This window comes from Grus americana, chromosome 4 (genome assembly GCF_028858705.1).
Source record: "Grus americana isolate bGruAme1 chromosome 4, bGruAme1.mat, whole genome shotgun sequence".
In the NCBI taxonomy this organism is placed as follows: domain Eukaryota; kingdom Metazoa; phylum Chordata; class Aves; order Gruiformes; family Gruidae; genus Grus; species Grus americana.
The window spans coordinates 9861062-9877630 of record NC_072855.1 but is presented as its reverse complement, the minus strand read 5'-3'; the positions used below and the strand labels follow the sequence as shown (position 1 = coordinate 9877630).

General features: G+C 39.9%; 1 protein-coding gene across 9 annotated transcripts in view; it reads left to right on the top strand.

Moving 5' to 3' along the window:
* The window catches only part of ZFYVE28 (zinc finger FYVE-type containing 28), a 157115-nt gene that overhangs the window by 82590 nt on the left and 57956 nt on the right, over positions 1 to 16569 (top strand). For all 9 annotated transcript variants that reach the window (XM_054825000.1, XM_054824999.1, XM_054824998.1 and 6 more), the window contains 2 exons: positions 13031 to 13168; positions 15966 to 16168. In XM_054825000.1, coding sequence (XP_054680975.1) covers positions 13031 to 13168; positions 15966 to 16168 — 341 coding nt within the window. The remainder of the gene's footprint in view (positions 1 to 13030; positions 13169 to 15965; positions 16169 to 16569) is intronic.

Genomic DNA, 16569 nt, shown 5'->3' with positions numbered 1-16569 from the left:
GCAAATACCAACCAACAGATAGTTGTATTCTTTGATTTCTCAGGTGCCCCAGGATATGTGTAACTACTGCTAAAGTCGTTGTTGTTCCAGTTATATAGTGCTCATAATAAAACAGTGCAGTAGTTCATGTAGAAGCATAAGAGATCATCTTTATGCTGCAAAGCTTGTTGAATATATTTGTGCAACAGAGGCATTGAGATAAAAGCTTACGTCAGTAAGACAGTTTATAATTTTTGCTTCAGAATTGTTCTGATACTGTCAAAGGTCTCTCTTTGTTTTTCTTGGTTTTTTCTGGTTAAGTTGGATGTAGTCTTATAAATAAGGATGAATTCTAGCAGGCTTGTGGAGTCATGTCTACTTTTGACTTGTGTGATAACTGGGATTAAAAAAAACATTTTCCATTTTCACACATACCTACAAACCTCTGGACTCAGTGTCAACCATGTTAATAATTTGTACTATTGTCCTCTGGAGGGATATTGCAAATTTGATTGGAAAAAATTTAACCCTGTAGCTGGAATGTGAAGAGTTCTCTCAGTTGATCTAATTAACCTATTTGTGGTTGTCTGGCTTATTCCACAATGCAAATAAGAGTCTAAAAGTACATCATATTTTATAATTGTGAAAATAAAAGTTTGAGGGCCTTCCTCAACAAGGAAGCATTATCTTTACGTAAACTTTTTAGGAGATCCTTAAATCAGTCATTTAAAATAAACAGCTGGTAGAAATGATCCTAGGCCTGAATGCTCTGGGTTAGAATAGAGGTCTCTAAAGATTTGGACTCTGCAGTTTTGAGTTGAAATATTGTTGGATGTAGCTCTACAGTTTACTGGCGGCATACCACCATATTGGCCTTTGTATTTTGTCTACAGCTGCAGAACTTCAACATACCTCTCTCAATTAACTCTGTATTCACTGAAATCAGATTTTCCATTGGTTTTTTTAATGCAAAGTGTGTTCTTTCTCTTCTAGCAGGTAAAGGCTTTTAAACTTAGCAGTGCTGTGGGTTAGCACTGCTACGTTTTATAACTGTATTAATGGAAATGCACAGAGTGATTTCAGGAAAAAAAAAGTAAATTTGAGTGGTTTTGGTTAGAGTCCTATGATAACTTTAGCAGCTGTACATGTGGGATTGCCCAGTCTTTGATTCAAGTAAGCCCTTGGGCACTTGGTAGAAATGTTATAAACATTTTCATTTCACTAAATCTCTTAGCTTTATTGCTTGGCTCTGTGGTTGAGTGTGGGCAAAGATAAATACACTTTGATTTAACAACAAATCTACAGAAACATGTATTTCTGTGTTACCACACGTAGTTCCTTAAGTGTAATTCCAAGGTCCGTTGGCAGTGTCAACTTAAAGGTTTTCCATTCCCAACTTACGCTATTCTTGTTCCTATCCCCAAACATGAGCCAGGGTTCCGCGGTGAGTGAACAGCCACGGAGCGGGTGGGAACACCTGGAAACCTGGTTGTAGCGGAGGGTTTGGTGGGGTTGCTATATCTCGGCCAAGCGGTCACATTGATTCACTGCCCATGTGAATGCATGATGGCATGGAAGTACAGCTGGAGCAGTGTCCACAGATAGGAGTGGAGAGAGGGGTGGGTGTATAGATCCATAGCCAGTTTAACTAAGCTATGGTCAGCTTTAGACCTCTAAGAAACCACATCCTCAGCTGTACCGATATATGTATTTGCAGAGTCATTCTGTGAATAACAGCAAAATGACCTGGGTTACCGTGGCTCAGCGCACTGAAACCATCCACATATGCCCCCTGTCCAAGTAAGCTGAGAGTGCTGGTGAGACAGCCTGGAGATAGGAAGCAAAGCTGCAAAGTAGGTGAGATAAGGGGCTGACTTCTCAAGCTGGCCTTGCTGCCTAATGCTTACACTGCAAAATGGCCATACGTATTTGCAGCCAGTCTTTGCTGAAAAGTGGCTTTCTATTTCAGGTGTAAAAGACACTTATCTGAAGGTGTCTCCTATTATCAGATAATTTTAAGTAGTATGAGAATAAGGAATCTCTAGGAAAAAAAATGCCCTTTTTTTCTGTGCTTTATCTGAATCGTATCTGTGCTGAAGAGAAAACATTTTTTAAAAAGAAAGTCAGCATTAATTAGCATCCTTGATGAAGGTATCTGTGAAGAGCTGTTAAATAACTCATAGGACAATGCTGGTGTCATAGTGGATTGGCAGTGAATTATCTAAGAAGTACTAATTGTATTCGTTAACATTCTTGACAAGAGCAAACTGGGAGTATGTACCATAATCATTGCGAACAATGAGGCAGTTCAGAGGTGTGACATTTTCATGTTTGATTGCATCTGTCCATCGAAGAACATTTTTGTGTAGAATTAGGCAGAAATAGATCTCATTAAATGAGACAAGTTAGACTAAAGCTGTAAGAAACTCCCTGCTGGATTCGGAAACCTAATGATTGGTTAGAAGTTGGCAAGAATCTATTCCTGATGTTAATTTTGCTAATTGATATAAAGGTTAAACAGCAAGGATTGAGCCAGGAGTACTTTTAGCTAAAGTAATGGCCAAGTCTTTCTAGCCTGCTTAATGTGCAACCCTCAAGACGTTGTATCAGTTATGTTAGTGGAGGTCAGTGAAGGAGAGACAGCAGGGTAGTTATTGGGATCAAGGGAAGAAGTTGACTGAAAGAAACCTTCGTGTTCCCCAAGTTTAGAAACTGTAGTAGACAAAAATATTTTTAACAGTAGGGGGAAGAAGTAGGAACCAAAAGCACAGATCTTCTCCAGCCCATTCAGTCGTACTGGAAAGCTTGGGAGTTACTCATTGATCTGTGGTGAGGAAGGAATCATGCACGTTTTCTGAACTGTACCTGTTGGTGAGGCTTTTTCTAAATTACAACGGAGCTGGTGGGCTCTAGAGAAATTCTAGTAAGGTCTATAGTTAAGAGACTTGACGCAGATGTGGGAAAGCTAGAAATTTGTGCCAGAAAAATTGGGCAGTTGACTGATGGGATAGTGAGCCAAGCCTTGTTCAGAGAAAATTATTCTCTCTTACACAATATCTTCCAATTTAATTTAAGTGGGGACAGTGCCAGTTTAGGAAACTGAGAAGAAAAGCATTTAAGTGATGTCTTGATTAACCTTTAAATTCCAGACAATGCACACTTCTGCTGTATGGTTTATCTGTGATCATAGAGCTTTTAAAGTTTTTTTTCCTATAGCTTCCTCTCCATTTCAGTTGTTTTATAATTGATTATAACAGTTGGCATTTCATTACTCCTAGTAATGATTACCTGTGTGAGTCTTCTCCATGCTGCCTGACATCTTCAAGCAGTTGATGTCAGGTACCAGTTTGCTGTTTTAGGTATGTGACTGAGTGAGAGCTGGTAAGGTTGCTTTTGAAAACATGCAGGCTTGTCGATCCTTTCCTATGTTTTTACTGTACTTCAAAGCACTGGGAATGAAGAAAAAGAACTTCAGTATAATTGTGCTAAATACACTACATAGCCTATACATATCAGAAAAGTTGCTATTTTTTTCTGTTGGGACTCAAGCTACAACTACAGATTTTAAAGTTACCTTTTTCCCCAAAAATTAAGTGATCAATGGAATAATATAGCTAAGTAGAAAACAAAATGTGCAGCAAAAAACACTTCTAACTAGTAAATAAAGTAATTGTGTCTTTTTCAATCTTGTCTGCTTAACAGCTTTCCATTATCATTGGGAAACTTTTAGTCACTTGTGTTCTTTTTCACTATAGAATGTTTAACACTGTGGCTAGAAAAGATGAAACGCTTGGCCATAAGTTGGGCCATCAGTACAACTCTATCAACTAACCAAGATTTTTATTTTCTTTCTGAGTTTTGATTTATAATTGATCTTATCTAGGGAATGATTAATATTGTAAGATATTTTTTCTTTGAAAAAAAGGATCATAATTGTCTGTAGTCCTGTAGTCTTAAATTGCAGTATCCTATGTTAACAAGCTTTTTCATGTGTTTCCACTTGCTCATATGGATCAAATAGGTCATTCGGAGAAACTGCCTGTTATCTGAGACTGTGGGCAGGGTGGATTGAAAATGCTGTGCACTGCAGGTCAGGGAATTAATTTGCAGCAGAGACCCATAGGGAGGAGAACTGGCTCCATGCCAGCTCAGCACTGAATTTGTTGGGGATGCAGGATGCTTTCCCTCTGCAGGAGGGGAAGGCAAAGCAGAAGCGGCAGTAAGGCATGATTATGTTGCCTCCGTTCTGCTCATGGCCTCATCTGCAGAGCAGCTTTGGAGTGATACGAAGAAGGTGCTGCCAGTTCCGTGCCAGGCTGAAATTCTTTCATGCTTGGGAAATCTTGAAGTATATTTTAGGGTGGTTTTGGGGTCACTGTACCGTGGTAGGAAGGCAGTCCCTGGTACTCTTGGAAGAGAAAGCTCATTTTATGTTTATTGCAGCAGATACTCTGTTCAAAACAGATGTCTCTTATTCTTCTGTTGCTATGAAACTATGTAAAAGGGGATGTTAGTGTACCAGGTTACTTACTGGTTTATTTTCACATGTCTTTTAATATAAGACAAACATTTTACAGTCTTTATAGAAAAGGATTAAATGTGTATACATTGCTGTAAGAGCATGTCTGTATCCGCAATGTTTATCTAGTAATATTTCGAGTCACTGTGGACAAAGTTCTTAAGTTATCTCTTACTGATAAAGGGAAACTTGGCTGAAAAGCTTTCTACTGCTAACGGTCTTTCAGTATGAGTTTGGGTATACTCCATTTCAGTAGACAGTCATGCCTAATGTTAGTTAATGGCTTTTTGATGTAGAGGAGTAAACCTTTTTTTTCTTTGTTTTTTTCTTATGGTAGCATCAGATAGCACTTAGATTTGAGATCTGAAAATACTCTTTTCTGCAGAGAGGATGATGCCCTGTAACAATGCTGTACTTAATGTAGTCTCTCAAGTTGGTGTCAGTTATAAACAGCCCTTCTGTAAGTGGGGATTCCTCTTTTATTTACTGAGACGTATATTTGGGCAGGTAGTAAAGAAAAGAGGGAAATGAATTCCATGATGAGATCTTTGTTAGACACAGAGATGCTCAGAACAGATGTAAGTTAAATTTAAATGTAATTTGTCAAAAAGAGTGCACACTGGCTTAGTGAATAAGGTCATTTTAGCCAATAAAGAAATACTATATCTTTGTCAAAGAAACATTTTTATTGCAAACTGCTCAAATATCTGTGACCTCTTTTGTTTGAAAATTGGTGTGCCAGTGTTCACCACTTCATATGTAACAATCACTCCACTTGGGGAGACGTAATTATTCAGTATATGCATAATAAATTTTGAATATATGCAGGAGGTAAGATCAAAATTTCTGTTAATAAATCAGTGATATTTGAAGTTTTTAGTGCCGTCATGAGGGTAGACTAGCAAGACAGTTCAGGAAGAGAAGCTTTGACTCTGCAGTTCCACACAATCATTGTTTCTGGGCTGGGGCGAGACAGCATTTAAATTGCTAGAGATCCAAGCTGCCTTTAATGATGAATTTTGGTACCACTCTATAGAGGGCTAGGTTAAACTAGCAGCTACTGCCCAGAGTTCATACACAGAAAAATCCTAAATTGGTGTTAGAAAGTGGGGCATCTAGAAGTTGACAGTGGGAACTAGTCAAATAGCTGGTCAGGCAAGAAAGAGAGAGACTGAAGGTATGGCCTTTGGGAACTGTGCCAGATGGGCTGGAGGGAAAGCGGTGGAACCTGCTCCTATTTGGAGAGAGACTTTGGATCTCTGGGTTAAACAGCTGTCTGCAGAGACCCTGCTGGGTTCTGAAGCCAGGACTTTTGGGTGTCCTTACATCAAAGAGTATGTCACCTTATTATTGGCTTCTTCTGTTAAAGTAACACATAAAAATCTGAATACTATCTAATTGCTGTAATCGCAGCAAAATCTTCCTTATGGTTGGCCTTAATTTGTGTTCATCAATTGCTTCCGTTTGTCATAAACATGATGTTGAAGGAGGTCTGCAACTTAACATTAAGCCAGAAAAAGAAATGAAAAATGTGAAAGATAAATTTAAACGAAGAGGCTAAAATATCATCTATTAAGCTTATGGTGATATTATCAGAGACTGTGTTACCTTGGCTAGATTTTACTGATAATTCAAAAAATGGGTATTAAAGAGGTACTGAACAACACAGGAAGCTATCTTCTTCTGAAGAAATCTTGCAAAAGACCTCAGGAAGGTCATGTTAAGTTTAATAGCCTGGAAGAGCAGCATAGATTTCATCAAGGACATGTACAAAAGGCTAGGTAAGCCTGCCTTTTGTTGATCTAAACATATGTTCTAGAGCATAAGATGAAGTTACTGGCTTTTCTTTTTGTACCTATTCAGGAAGCTAATGCGGTGGTTGCTGTTAGCTTCATGCTCTGATTACTGAGTATATGGCCAATTACTGCTGGGCCAAAAATAAACCAACTTTTTGTCATCTACTGTGGCGAACTACATGCATTGTCTCACTACCATTCATTATCATAGAATACTAGAATGGTTGGGGTTGGAAGCGACCTTCAAGATCGTCTAATTCTAACCTCCCTGCATGGGCAGGGACATCTTCCACTAGACCATGTTGCCCAAAGCCCCGTCCAACCTAGCCTTGAACACTTCCAGGGAGGGGGCATCCACAGCTTCTCTGGGCAACGTGTTCCAGTGCCTCACCACCCTCACAGGGAAGAAATTCTTCCTAACATCTAATCTAAATCTCCCCTCCTTCAGCTGAAAGCATTCCCTCTTTTCCTATCACTCCATGTCCCTGATAAACAGTCCCTCTCCAGCTTTCCTGTAGGCCCCTTCAGGCACTGGAAGGCTGCTGTAAGGTCTCCCTGGAGCCTTCTCTTCTTCAGGCTGAACCACCCCAACTGTCTCAGCCTGTCTTCATAGGAGAGGTGCTCCAGCCCTCTCATCATCTTCATGGCCCTACTCTGAACTTGCTCTGACAGCTCCATGTCCTCCTTGTACTGGGAACCCCAGAGCTGGGTGCAATACTCCAGGTGGGGTCTCATGAGAGCAGAGTAGAGGGGCAGAATCACCTCCCTTGACCTGCTGGTCACACTTTTTTTGATGTGACCCAGGATATGGTTGGCTTTCCGGGCTGCAAGCATTCATTGCTGACTCATGTAGAGCTTCTCATTCACCAACACCCCCAAGTCCTTCTCAGGGCTGCTCTCAATCCATTCTCCACCCAGCCTGTAGTTGTGCTCGGGATTGCCTTGACCCGTGTCAGTCAGGGCCTTGCACTTGGCCTTGTTGAACTTCATGCGGTTCACATGGGCCCACCTCTCAAGCCTGTCAAGATCCCTGTGGATGACATCCCTTCCCTCCAGCCTGTTGACTGCACCACACAGACTGACTAGCCTGCAGTTCCCTGAGTCTTTCTTTTTTCCCTTTTTAAAAATAGGGGCTATGTTTCCCCTTTTCTAGTCAGTGAGAACTTCACTGGACCACCACATCTTCTCAGATATGATGGATAGTGGCTTAGCAACTTTGCCCACCAGTTCCCTCAGGACATGCAGATGCATCTCCTCAGGTCCCATGGACTTGTGTGCTTTCAGATTCCTTAGATGGTCTTGAACCTGATCTTCTCCTACAGTGGGTGGTTCTTCATTCTCCCAGTCCCTGCCTTTGCCTTCTGAGGCTTGGGCGGTGTGGCTCGAGTGCTTGATGGTGAAGACTGAGGCAAAAAAGTCATTGAGTACCTCAGCCTTCTCCATATCCCAGGTAACCAGGTCTCCTGTTCCCTTCTGGAGAGGGCCCATGTTTTCCCTGGTCTTCCTTTTATCACTGACATACTTATAGAAGCTTTTCTTGTTGACCTTGATGTCCCTGACCAGACTGAATTCTATCAGGGCTTTAGCTTTCCTAACCTGATCCCCGGCTGCTTGGACAGTTTCTCTGTGTTTCTCCCAGGCTACCTGCCCTTACTTCCACCTTCTGCAGACTTTTTGTGTTTGACTTTGCCCAGGAGCTCCTTGCTCAACTATGCATGTCTGACTTCCTCTGTGTTGGGATGCATTGCTCCTGAGCTTGGAGGAGGTGATCCTTGAATACTAACCAGCTTTCTTGGGCCCCTCTTCCCTCCAGGGCTTTGTCCCATGGTACACTCTATCAAGCAGATGCCTGAAGAAGCCAACCTCTGCTCTCCTGAAGTCCAGGGTAGCGAGCTTGCTGTGCGCCCTCGCTGTTGCCCTGAGGATCTTGAACTCCACCATTTCATGGTCACTGCAGCCAAGGCTGCCCTTGAGCTTCACATTCCCCACCAGCCCCTCCTTGTTGGTGAGAACAAGGTCCACCATGGCACTTGTCCTCGCTGGCTTCTCTATCACTTGAGGAAGGAAGTTACCATCAATGCATTCCAGGAACCTCCTGGATTGCTTATGCCCTGCTGTGTTGTCCCTCCAACAGATATTGGGGTGGTTGAAGTCCCCTGTGAGGACCAGGGCTTGTGAACATGAGGCTGCTCCTTGCCTGTCTATGGAGGGCCTCATCTGCTTGGTCTTCTGGTCGAGTGGCCTGTAGCAGACCCCCACTATAGTGTCCCCTGCCCTCCCTATAATCCTGACCCATAAGCTCTTGGTCAGCTCCTCACCCATACCCAGGTGGAGCTCCATGCAGTCCAGCTGGTCATTGGCATAGAGGGTAACACCCCCTCCTCATCTGCCCTGCCTGTCCTTCCTAAAGAGCCTGTATCCTTCCATCCCAACACTCCAGTCATAGCAGCCATCCCACCACATCTCCGTGATGCCAATGAGATCACAACCCTGCAGGCGTGCACACGTCTTCATCTCCTCTTGTGTATTCCCCACGCTACGTGCATTTGCGTAGAGGCATTAAAGTTGGGCCCATGATGAAGCTGACTGACTGGCTGGAACTCCTTTGTGCTGCACTTCAGGTGCTCTCCTGCTGACCTGTGATCCTTGTCCTGGCTCTGGGCATCAAACTGGGAAGAGTGGGATGGATTGAGGTTCTCCTCCCCTGGCAACTTTAGTTTAAAGCCCTCTTCACCAGCTTATCTTTTCTATCAAAATAAAATACAAGTGTTCTCTGTTACATGAAAGACTGAACTTTATTTTCCAGGAAATGAGGAACTGGGAGTAAATCTCAAAGCAGAATCGTTGCAGTGGCTGCCTGTTGTGCTTCTGGAGAACCTAAACAGAGCAGCTGAAACAAAACTGTGCTCATCCCGGTATGCAAATGAACCAAAAAATAACAGATAAAGCCACCAAAGGATACATTAAAATCCAGAGGCTTTTATGTAGAAAGATGGATCATGTGAAAGATTTACTACTTCAATTCCAACTAATTGATTTCTGTTGCTTAAATTAGAGCAAAACCTCAATGCTACCATGTATCCGAACCCATTCGTTCTTAGCTTACAAAGCAGAATGCTGTAATTAACTAAATTGAATGTTTCTTGAAGCTCTTCTAAAGAAAAGACTAATTTGCTTACAATGCATTGGATAGTCTGTCTAAATTGGCTGGCATCCTTCCAGCTTCAAAGCAGCTGAGATTTGAAATCGTTATGGGAGGAAGTATTCCAGATTTCCTATTTTGGTTACTCTGCTCTGGGTGTCATAAAAGAAGGAAAGAAAGTGATAGAGAATTGTGGTGATTTTTCTGTAGTAAGATAAAATAAACCCTGTAAAAAATCAGAGAATTTGGGAAATTGCACATCTTGAAACAGCAAAAACAATTCCCCTTGTAGAATTCTTTCAGCATTTATACGCTAAATGGCAAAGTTCCATCAACTATTCTTTCCTTAATCTTCCAGTATCTCCACTACATGTGCTGGAAAAGATGCTCCTCTTTGTACTGGTCTTTTTCACAGAATGACCAGCTGCCTGTGTGAAGCCACATAACTGCTGCTGGTCCAGAGATTGAGCTATTGTGATTTATCTCCATTGGAAAGTGAATATTAAAATTGTAATTACCTATGGTTTAACTTACTAGTACTGAGCAAGTAACAAGTAACTTTTTTTTTTTAAACTGACTCATGAATTGTGGCCTACATAGAGATGTGTTGGTAGGTCTTGGGTGCTGTGGAGCAGAAGCATCTAGAGATTATAGGAATATTGAAGAAATGAAGAATATTAAACGTCATTTAGGTGGCAAACAAATGATATACTGAAAAACCAGTATTTACTTTTTTGTAAAAAGTTTAATCATCTTTATTATATCCTACTGCCTTCAGTTACAATATTTAAATGCATTAAGGTACAAAATTTCATTATGCTTATAGTAATTACCTCTTGAGATGATTTAGTCAGAATCTTAGTACTTTTTTACAGGTGTAATGATTAGAAAACCAGAATGAAAATACAGAACAGTTATTTGGCCGAGTATGAGTCCTGTTGCTTTATTCCATTTGCATAAAACTTTCTGTGATGTATCAGGAATTTTGAGTGTGTATGTAGATGATTATAAAAATGGATTTCTATCTGTCTTGTAGTTGCTATAAAATAAAATTTCATTTTGAAAAATAATGCATTAAAGTAAAAAAAAATTAGGGAGGGAAGCTTTTCAATATGGGTCTAATGCTATTCTGTGTAGCTTTTTAGGGGAAAAAAAGTGAGAGATTGAAAATTGCATTTTCCCATATTCAAGTTTGGTGGTAAGTAAAATAAATTGGAATATCATGTCCTAAAATGAAATGGAATTGGATTATTTAAAATGTGATATAATCAGCTTCAAATATAATTATTCTCAGAGTTCCCTGCCTTAGTATTTCTTTGTATTTCTTGCAGCTTTTTTAAAATTTAACTGCTAGGATTACTTTTTACCACTGCATCTCTCCAATGCTAAAAGATCTTTGCAAACTTTTATTAATTCCCTGAAAACAGGAATCTGGCTTTTTCATCCTAATGTGCCAACCTGTATCGCTCTGGTGATGAAGTGGGAGCTACAAGCAAGGCACCTGGTCTCAAAATAGAACAGTAATAACTTATTTGGAATACATCATGAGTGACTCATGCCCTTCTACACTTTAAATCCTTTAATCCTCAAGTTTCATTCTTTGCTTTGTAACTTTGGGTAGGAGCTAAGTATTTTAGGAGTTGATTTCTGTATGGGACCTACCTTCAAAATATTTTGGTTCCCCAGCTAGATCTAGCTAAATAATGATGTGAGAAGTATACTCAATAGCTAGAATTAAGAAATGGAAGGAAGGAAAATAGGAAACTTGTTATTAGTCTGCTTTTTCTCACCATAAAGTGTCATAATAATTTGCATGTGATTCCTTGCCTGTCTCCGTTTTATCCTGGAGAGGGGAGAGGGTGGCAGTCTGGCTTGTTCTGCAGCTCAGGATGGCAGTGCTGAAACAAGAGGTGGACATCTTTGCTCTGTTCTGTCTTCTTCCAGGACTGGAACTTGAGTTCCCCTTGCAGTTACTCTAGGGAATGTTGTGATGTTGGCTTTTCCCTCAATGTTGACAATGGGCATCTCTTTGGATTCCTAGAGATCCAAATGCCCCACTAATCCTCGCAGTGTGTTATGCTCAGCAGAGTAAGGGATGTATCTCTAAAATTAAGTTTTTTATATGTTGGTGAATCTGGCTTAATTTTCTTGTCTCTTCTCATACCTGCTGGCCATGGTCTCTGTTGTGATGCGATGGAGGAGCTACAGAGCACTTGGTTTTCAGATTTGTTTGTAGAGAAGGTGGTTGAATATTATGTGTGCCAGTGTGTTTTAAATGTTCGGGGTATTGTTTGTTTTTAACAACTTTATTGAAATGAAATGTTTTACCTTGTGACAGACTTGCAAAAAATACATTTATGTAAAAATGTTTTAATTGTTAACACAAAGCACCTTATACCAAAGCGTAATAGATGATGCCAATGCTTATTTATTTTGGATGAAGGTAACTGTGGTTATGGCATTAATATTAAGATTATTTTGTAGCAACAGCAGTTACAGCAGTCTGCACTGAAATTACAGGAAATATGAATCTCTTTTTGTACCTGAAGTAGGCTTTGTCTTTCGCAGTGGGGAACATACAAGGTTTCTTCAAAATTCCTGCCTTCTATTATTTTTTTAAATGCAGAGCAAAATAAAACAGTAAAGTGTAGACTTAAACCAATTCTGTCTGTTAAACAGTTCAATACAGAAGGATTTGGGTTTATTTGTTTGAAAAATAAATATATTAAATAGAACATGAATTCTGTAAATAGTGGAAAAAGTAAGAAACAGACAAAACATTCTTATTGAAAGCACTCAGCCTTTTTCATGCTCTGAATCTACCTTTATTATGTTAATCAAATTCCATGCAGTTCCCAGCAGGAGTATGTGAAAATTATCTTTTCCATTAAATGAATACAGAATATTTGCTGCATATCAAGAAGCTGTTATAGGTCTTTGATCTTTGTCCTGGTCCAGAGGTAGATCAGAGCAGTTATTAAGATTCTCTAGCCTATGGGGTGTCCCCTTGTCCTCCTGGATGGCTGGGGGTGAGATGGCAGGCAGATGTGCCAGCCCTGGCCCACTGGGGACTCAAGTGTGGAAACCACTCGCTTTCCATTCCCACTGTGAATGTAAGTCTCTTCAGCCCCAATGGTCCCAATATAACTCAACTTCTAACGCCTCCAGGGTACCCTGTCAGGCGTTCTTTTGGGAAAGAATGAAGTGCATATCGTTGGGCTGGTGAGAGGAAATGAGAGAAGTCTAATTTACTTCTAGTTTATTTACTGATATTTTACAGATAGATAGCTGGAGGTAACGAGCTCTTTAAATCAAGCCTCCTCTTCAGAAGCCCCACTAAAGTAGTCAAAGTTAAGTGCAGTGGATCTCTATAGGAAACAGTCTCTAGGAAAACTAGAAAAAGTGACGTTTGCCACTCTTCTTTCTATACAATATGCTCCTCTGTTTTCGCCGCGTGTCTGATGACCATAAGAGTTAAATATTGCATTTTCTGTCTTAGTTGGTGCCTCACTAATAATTTCTATTAAAAGTTAGAAAAAATTTTGTGGGATTTCTGTGGGAACAGTATATATGCTATCCTATATTTTGCTTCAGGATAATGTTTTGAACATCATAAATCAAATCATGGATGAATGCATTCCACATGAACGAGCCAACCGAGACTTTTGTGTTAAGTTTCCAGAGGAAATACGCCATGACAACCTTGCAGGACAGCTTTGGTTTGGAGCAGAAGTAAGTATCTCATATTTCTATTACTTGGGGTTAAACGACAATTTTTTTGTGGTGTAAAGCCAGAAGTTTAATGTACAGCTTGAGCCTTTTCTGAAAATGGTACGTATAATTACAGAGGAAGGGGATTTTTTAACTATGGTTTTGGTATTGGTTGGGCTAAGAGCATACCAGTTTTTTTCATAATTGTTTGCTGTTATTATCACTACCTCTTAAAAACTATTGCGAATTAGCATATCATTAATATTCTTGATTAATTATTTTATCCTGATGGGCCAGCTTGCATCTCATGCTTTGAAAAAATCTTAGAAACAAAGATATATAAGGGAATTTTATCAGGATAAGTTTATCTCCAACAAATATAAGTGCTTCCTGTCACTTTATTTTAGTGGCTATATTATGTTATAACTCATATTAAACATACATAACCTGATTTGTTGCACATAATTCGCTTGTTTCATGTGTATGCTAAAACTATAATGGTTTCTGTGTGAAACATTGAAGTCCATTTTTCTTCTTTTACCTGTTTTGTCTCAAAGACCTGCTTCTACAGCAACCTGTAGGAACAAGGGATTTTTGTAGTGAATAAACTTTAATTGTTTTACCCAAGAGAAGCCTGAAGTGTCAGAAAAAAGGATGTGATATGCAAGATACTTATTCATTAGTCCTGATGTCTGTTGGCTAAAAAAAATTTAAAAAAAAATCATTATGGCATCTTTAATGATAAATTTAGTGTCTTCAGGTCTGAAGGTGACTTTAAGCACCACGGATTTGTTGAGATTTGGGGGGAGTAGTCTACATATCCCCTCACACAATGCGCATTGTGGTCGTGTTTCCAGCTTTGCCTCTGCTGTATTTGAAGCAATCCTTCGGCTCCTGCTATTATCCAATCTTCCCTACCAGTTCCGCCTTTCTTTTTGAAGTGCATGCTCTCCATCAGTAGTTCCTATCTTGGTCAGTCCAATAGGCCTCCGCATGTTCTGGTTTTGACAGTTTTTCATTGTAGTTGCGTCTGAGTCAGGGAAGTCTCGGGTAGAATTTACAAAATGAATTTGATCTGTCAGTGCTTTATAATCCTGTCCTCAGCAAAAGCAGTAGGAATTTTTCTTCTGGTTATCATGTGACCTTCACCGCTGTCATCCAGGTGACACCATGCTCAGTTTTAAAGTGCTGAGTGTCTGACATGTTGGCTTCATGGTGCTTCCTTGGCAGTGAGGTGGGAGAAGATGGGGTAGTTCTTTCTTCAGCCATCCATAATGAATCTCGCAATCCTGTTATCCTTTCTTACTCTAAGGGACTAACAACCTGGGAGTACAGCAACAAACAAACAGGAAAAATGCCAGTCAATGTACTAACTTCTCCTTGCATTGTGGAAAATGCTTGAGGGAGTCGCTGAGACAGCCAGTGTCTTCTAGGAGGAAAAAAGATCTCCCTTATACACTGTTTGTATTACATTAGCTAATGCCTTTACTCTTTCCAAATCAAACTTTTGCTGTCTCCAAATTGAACCAACAGGCTGAAGAGACCTGTTGGTTTCCGAGAAAGTAACATATGCAGTGATGAAGTAATGCTAAGTCGTAAGACTGTAGTCACTGTCCTCCTGTAAGTTGCTGTAGTAAGGAAGACTCTATGGACTGTTGCGAATATACACTTACGTGTCCTTGTCAGTGCAATCGCTCTGAGTTATCAGACTAAGAGTACCCATCAACAGGTAAGACTTGCCTTATCCATGCTTTCCCACAAATACTGCTTTGGCTGATAAGAGGTAAGACCACGATCTTCTCTGAGTGCCCTTAAATCACGAATCGATGCATCAGGCTGCTGAGCAAGGGCTGGGATTGCAGGTCCCCCATACAGAGCTGCACAAATGCCTTCCGTCCAGGGGAGAGGGACACAGAGCTGCAAATGGAGATTAAAAAAAAAAAGAAAATAAGAGAAGTTTGAGACTAGAACAACCTTATATATTTTCAGTTAATAAAAATATTTCCATTAATACAGCAAGTATGACTTGTATCAGTATTTGTTGTCTTCTGAATGTTTCCATAGAGGAATAAAGCCAGCAGCAGAGATTACGAATTAGCTTGGTTTTAATAGCAAGATTTAAAAAAAGATTTATTAATGTGTTAGAGTAAAAGTCTACTTTTAATGTCTTTGTGAGCTAGTCAGAAGGAATCCATGTATAATTCTTGGGGCAAGGAGTCTCTTAAATACTTGCTTTCCAGAAACTGAAAGGGAAGAATCACTCTGTGACCTGGTTTTTATGTTCTTTCCTATAAAATATTTTAATGGCTTCTGTGGGAGGCAGGGTACTGGTCTAGCTGGATCCCTGGTCTGACAGCCAGTGTGACCAGTTTTGCTCCAAAAGTCATCACAATTGCAGAATTTCTGTCCTTTTTGTAAGGAATAGATTTATTTTACAAAATCAAGCTGTCTAGCCTGAATCAACACAGTCCATTGATCATACTCTAGCTAAATTCACATCTCTTTATGCTTGCAATCCTTGTGTACGTAGAGTATATATCCTACCAATACTTATTGCCTAACTAGTGGGAGAAGAACTTTTTAAAGTTCTTGTCAGCTCTGCAGTTCTTGCACTTGAACCTTCCTCCGTTCTTGTGTCTCCCTGACTGAGCTGCTCCCAAGGCTTATGACTCTCAGCATACTTGTTTAATAATTTGCAACAAATTGGGGCTAAGTATTGCCCCCATTCAAAGTATTAAATATCACATTTTATGGGAGTTTTTTTAAACAGAACAGTAACTTTGTAAAAACTAATATTTTCTCTCAATGTATTTCGTAGTGTTTGGCTGCTGGTTCTATTATTATGAATCGTGAAATTGAGAGTATGGCTATGAGGCCGTTGGCCAAGGATCTGACCCGAAGTCTAGAGGAAGTCAGAAATATCATTCGTGACCAGGCCTTAAGGGATTTGAACCTCTACACAGAAAAAATGAAAGATTCGCTCAAGCATTTTGACGTCCTTTTTGCTGAATTTGAATTAAGGTAAAAGATCTAAAGTAAATGTGTTGTGAGTATTGGCTTAGCTACTACAGCTGTTGTGTGGCTTGTTGGGTTTTGGAAGTTGACTGTTTTGTTCTGTTCTCATGGAAAAAGTACATACCTTTTTTTTTATCGTGGTATTTGAATTTTTCAGTAATTTGTTGTTTTGTCAGATATTTTTCCTTTCAGTGTAGCAATAATGAAAAGAAAATTAAATAGCTTTTGAGCAATCAACATTTGCTCTCTTCTACTGAGCTATAATCTTCCATTTGCATACTGGCACATGGCATTTGAGGTATGTTTTCCAAGACAGAAAAGAAAGCCATAGATCTCTTCCCTCTAGTGTTTTCTTTGTCAGAGGAAAGGTGACAAATAAGAGACATTAAAAACAAAAAAGATAACAA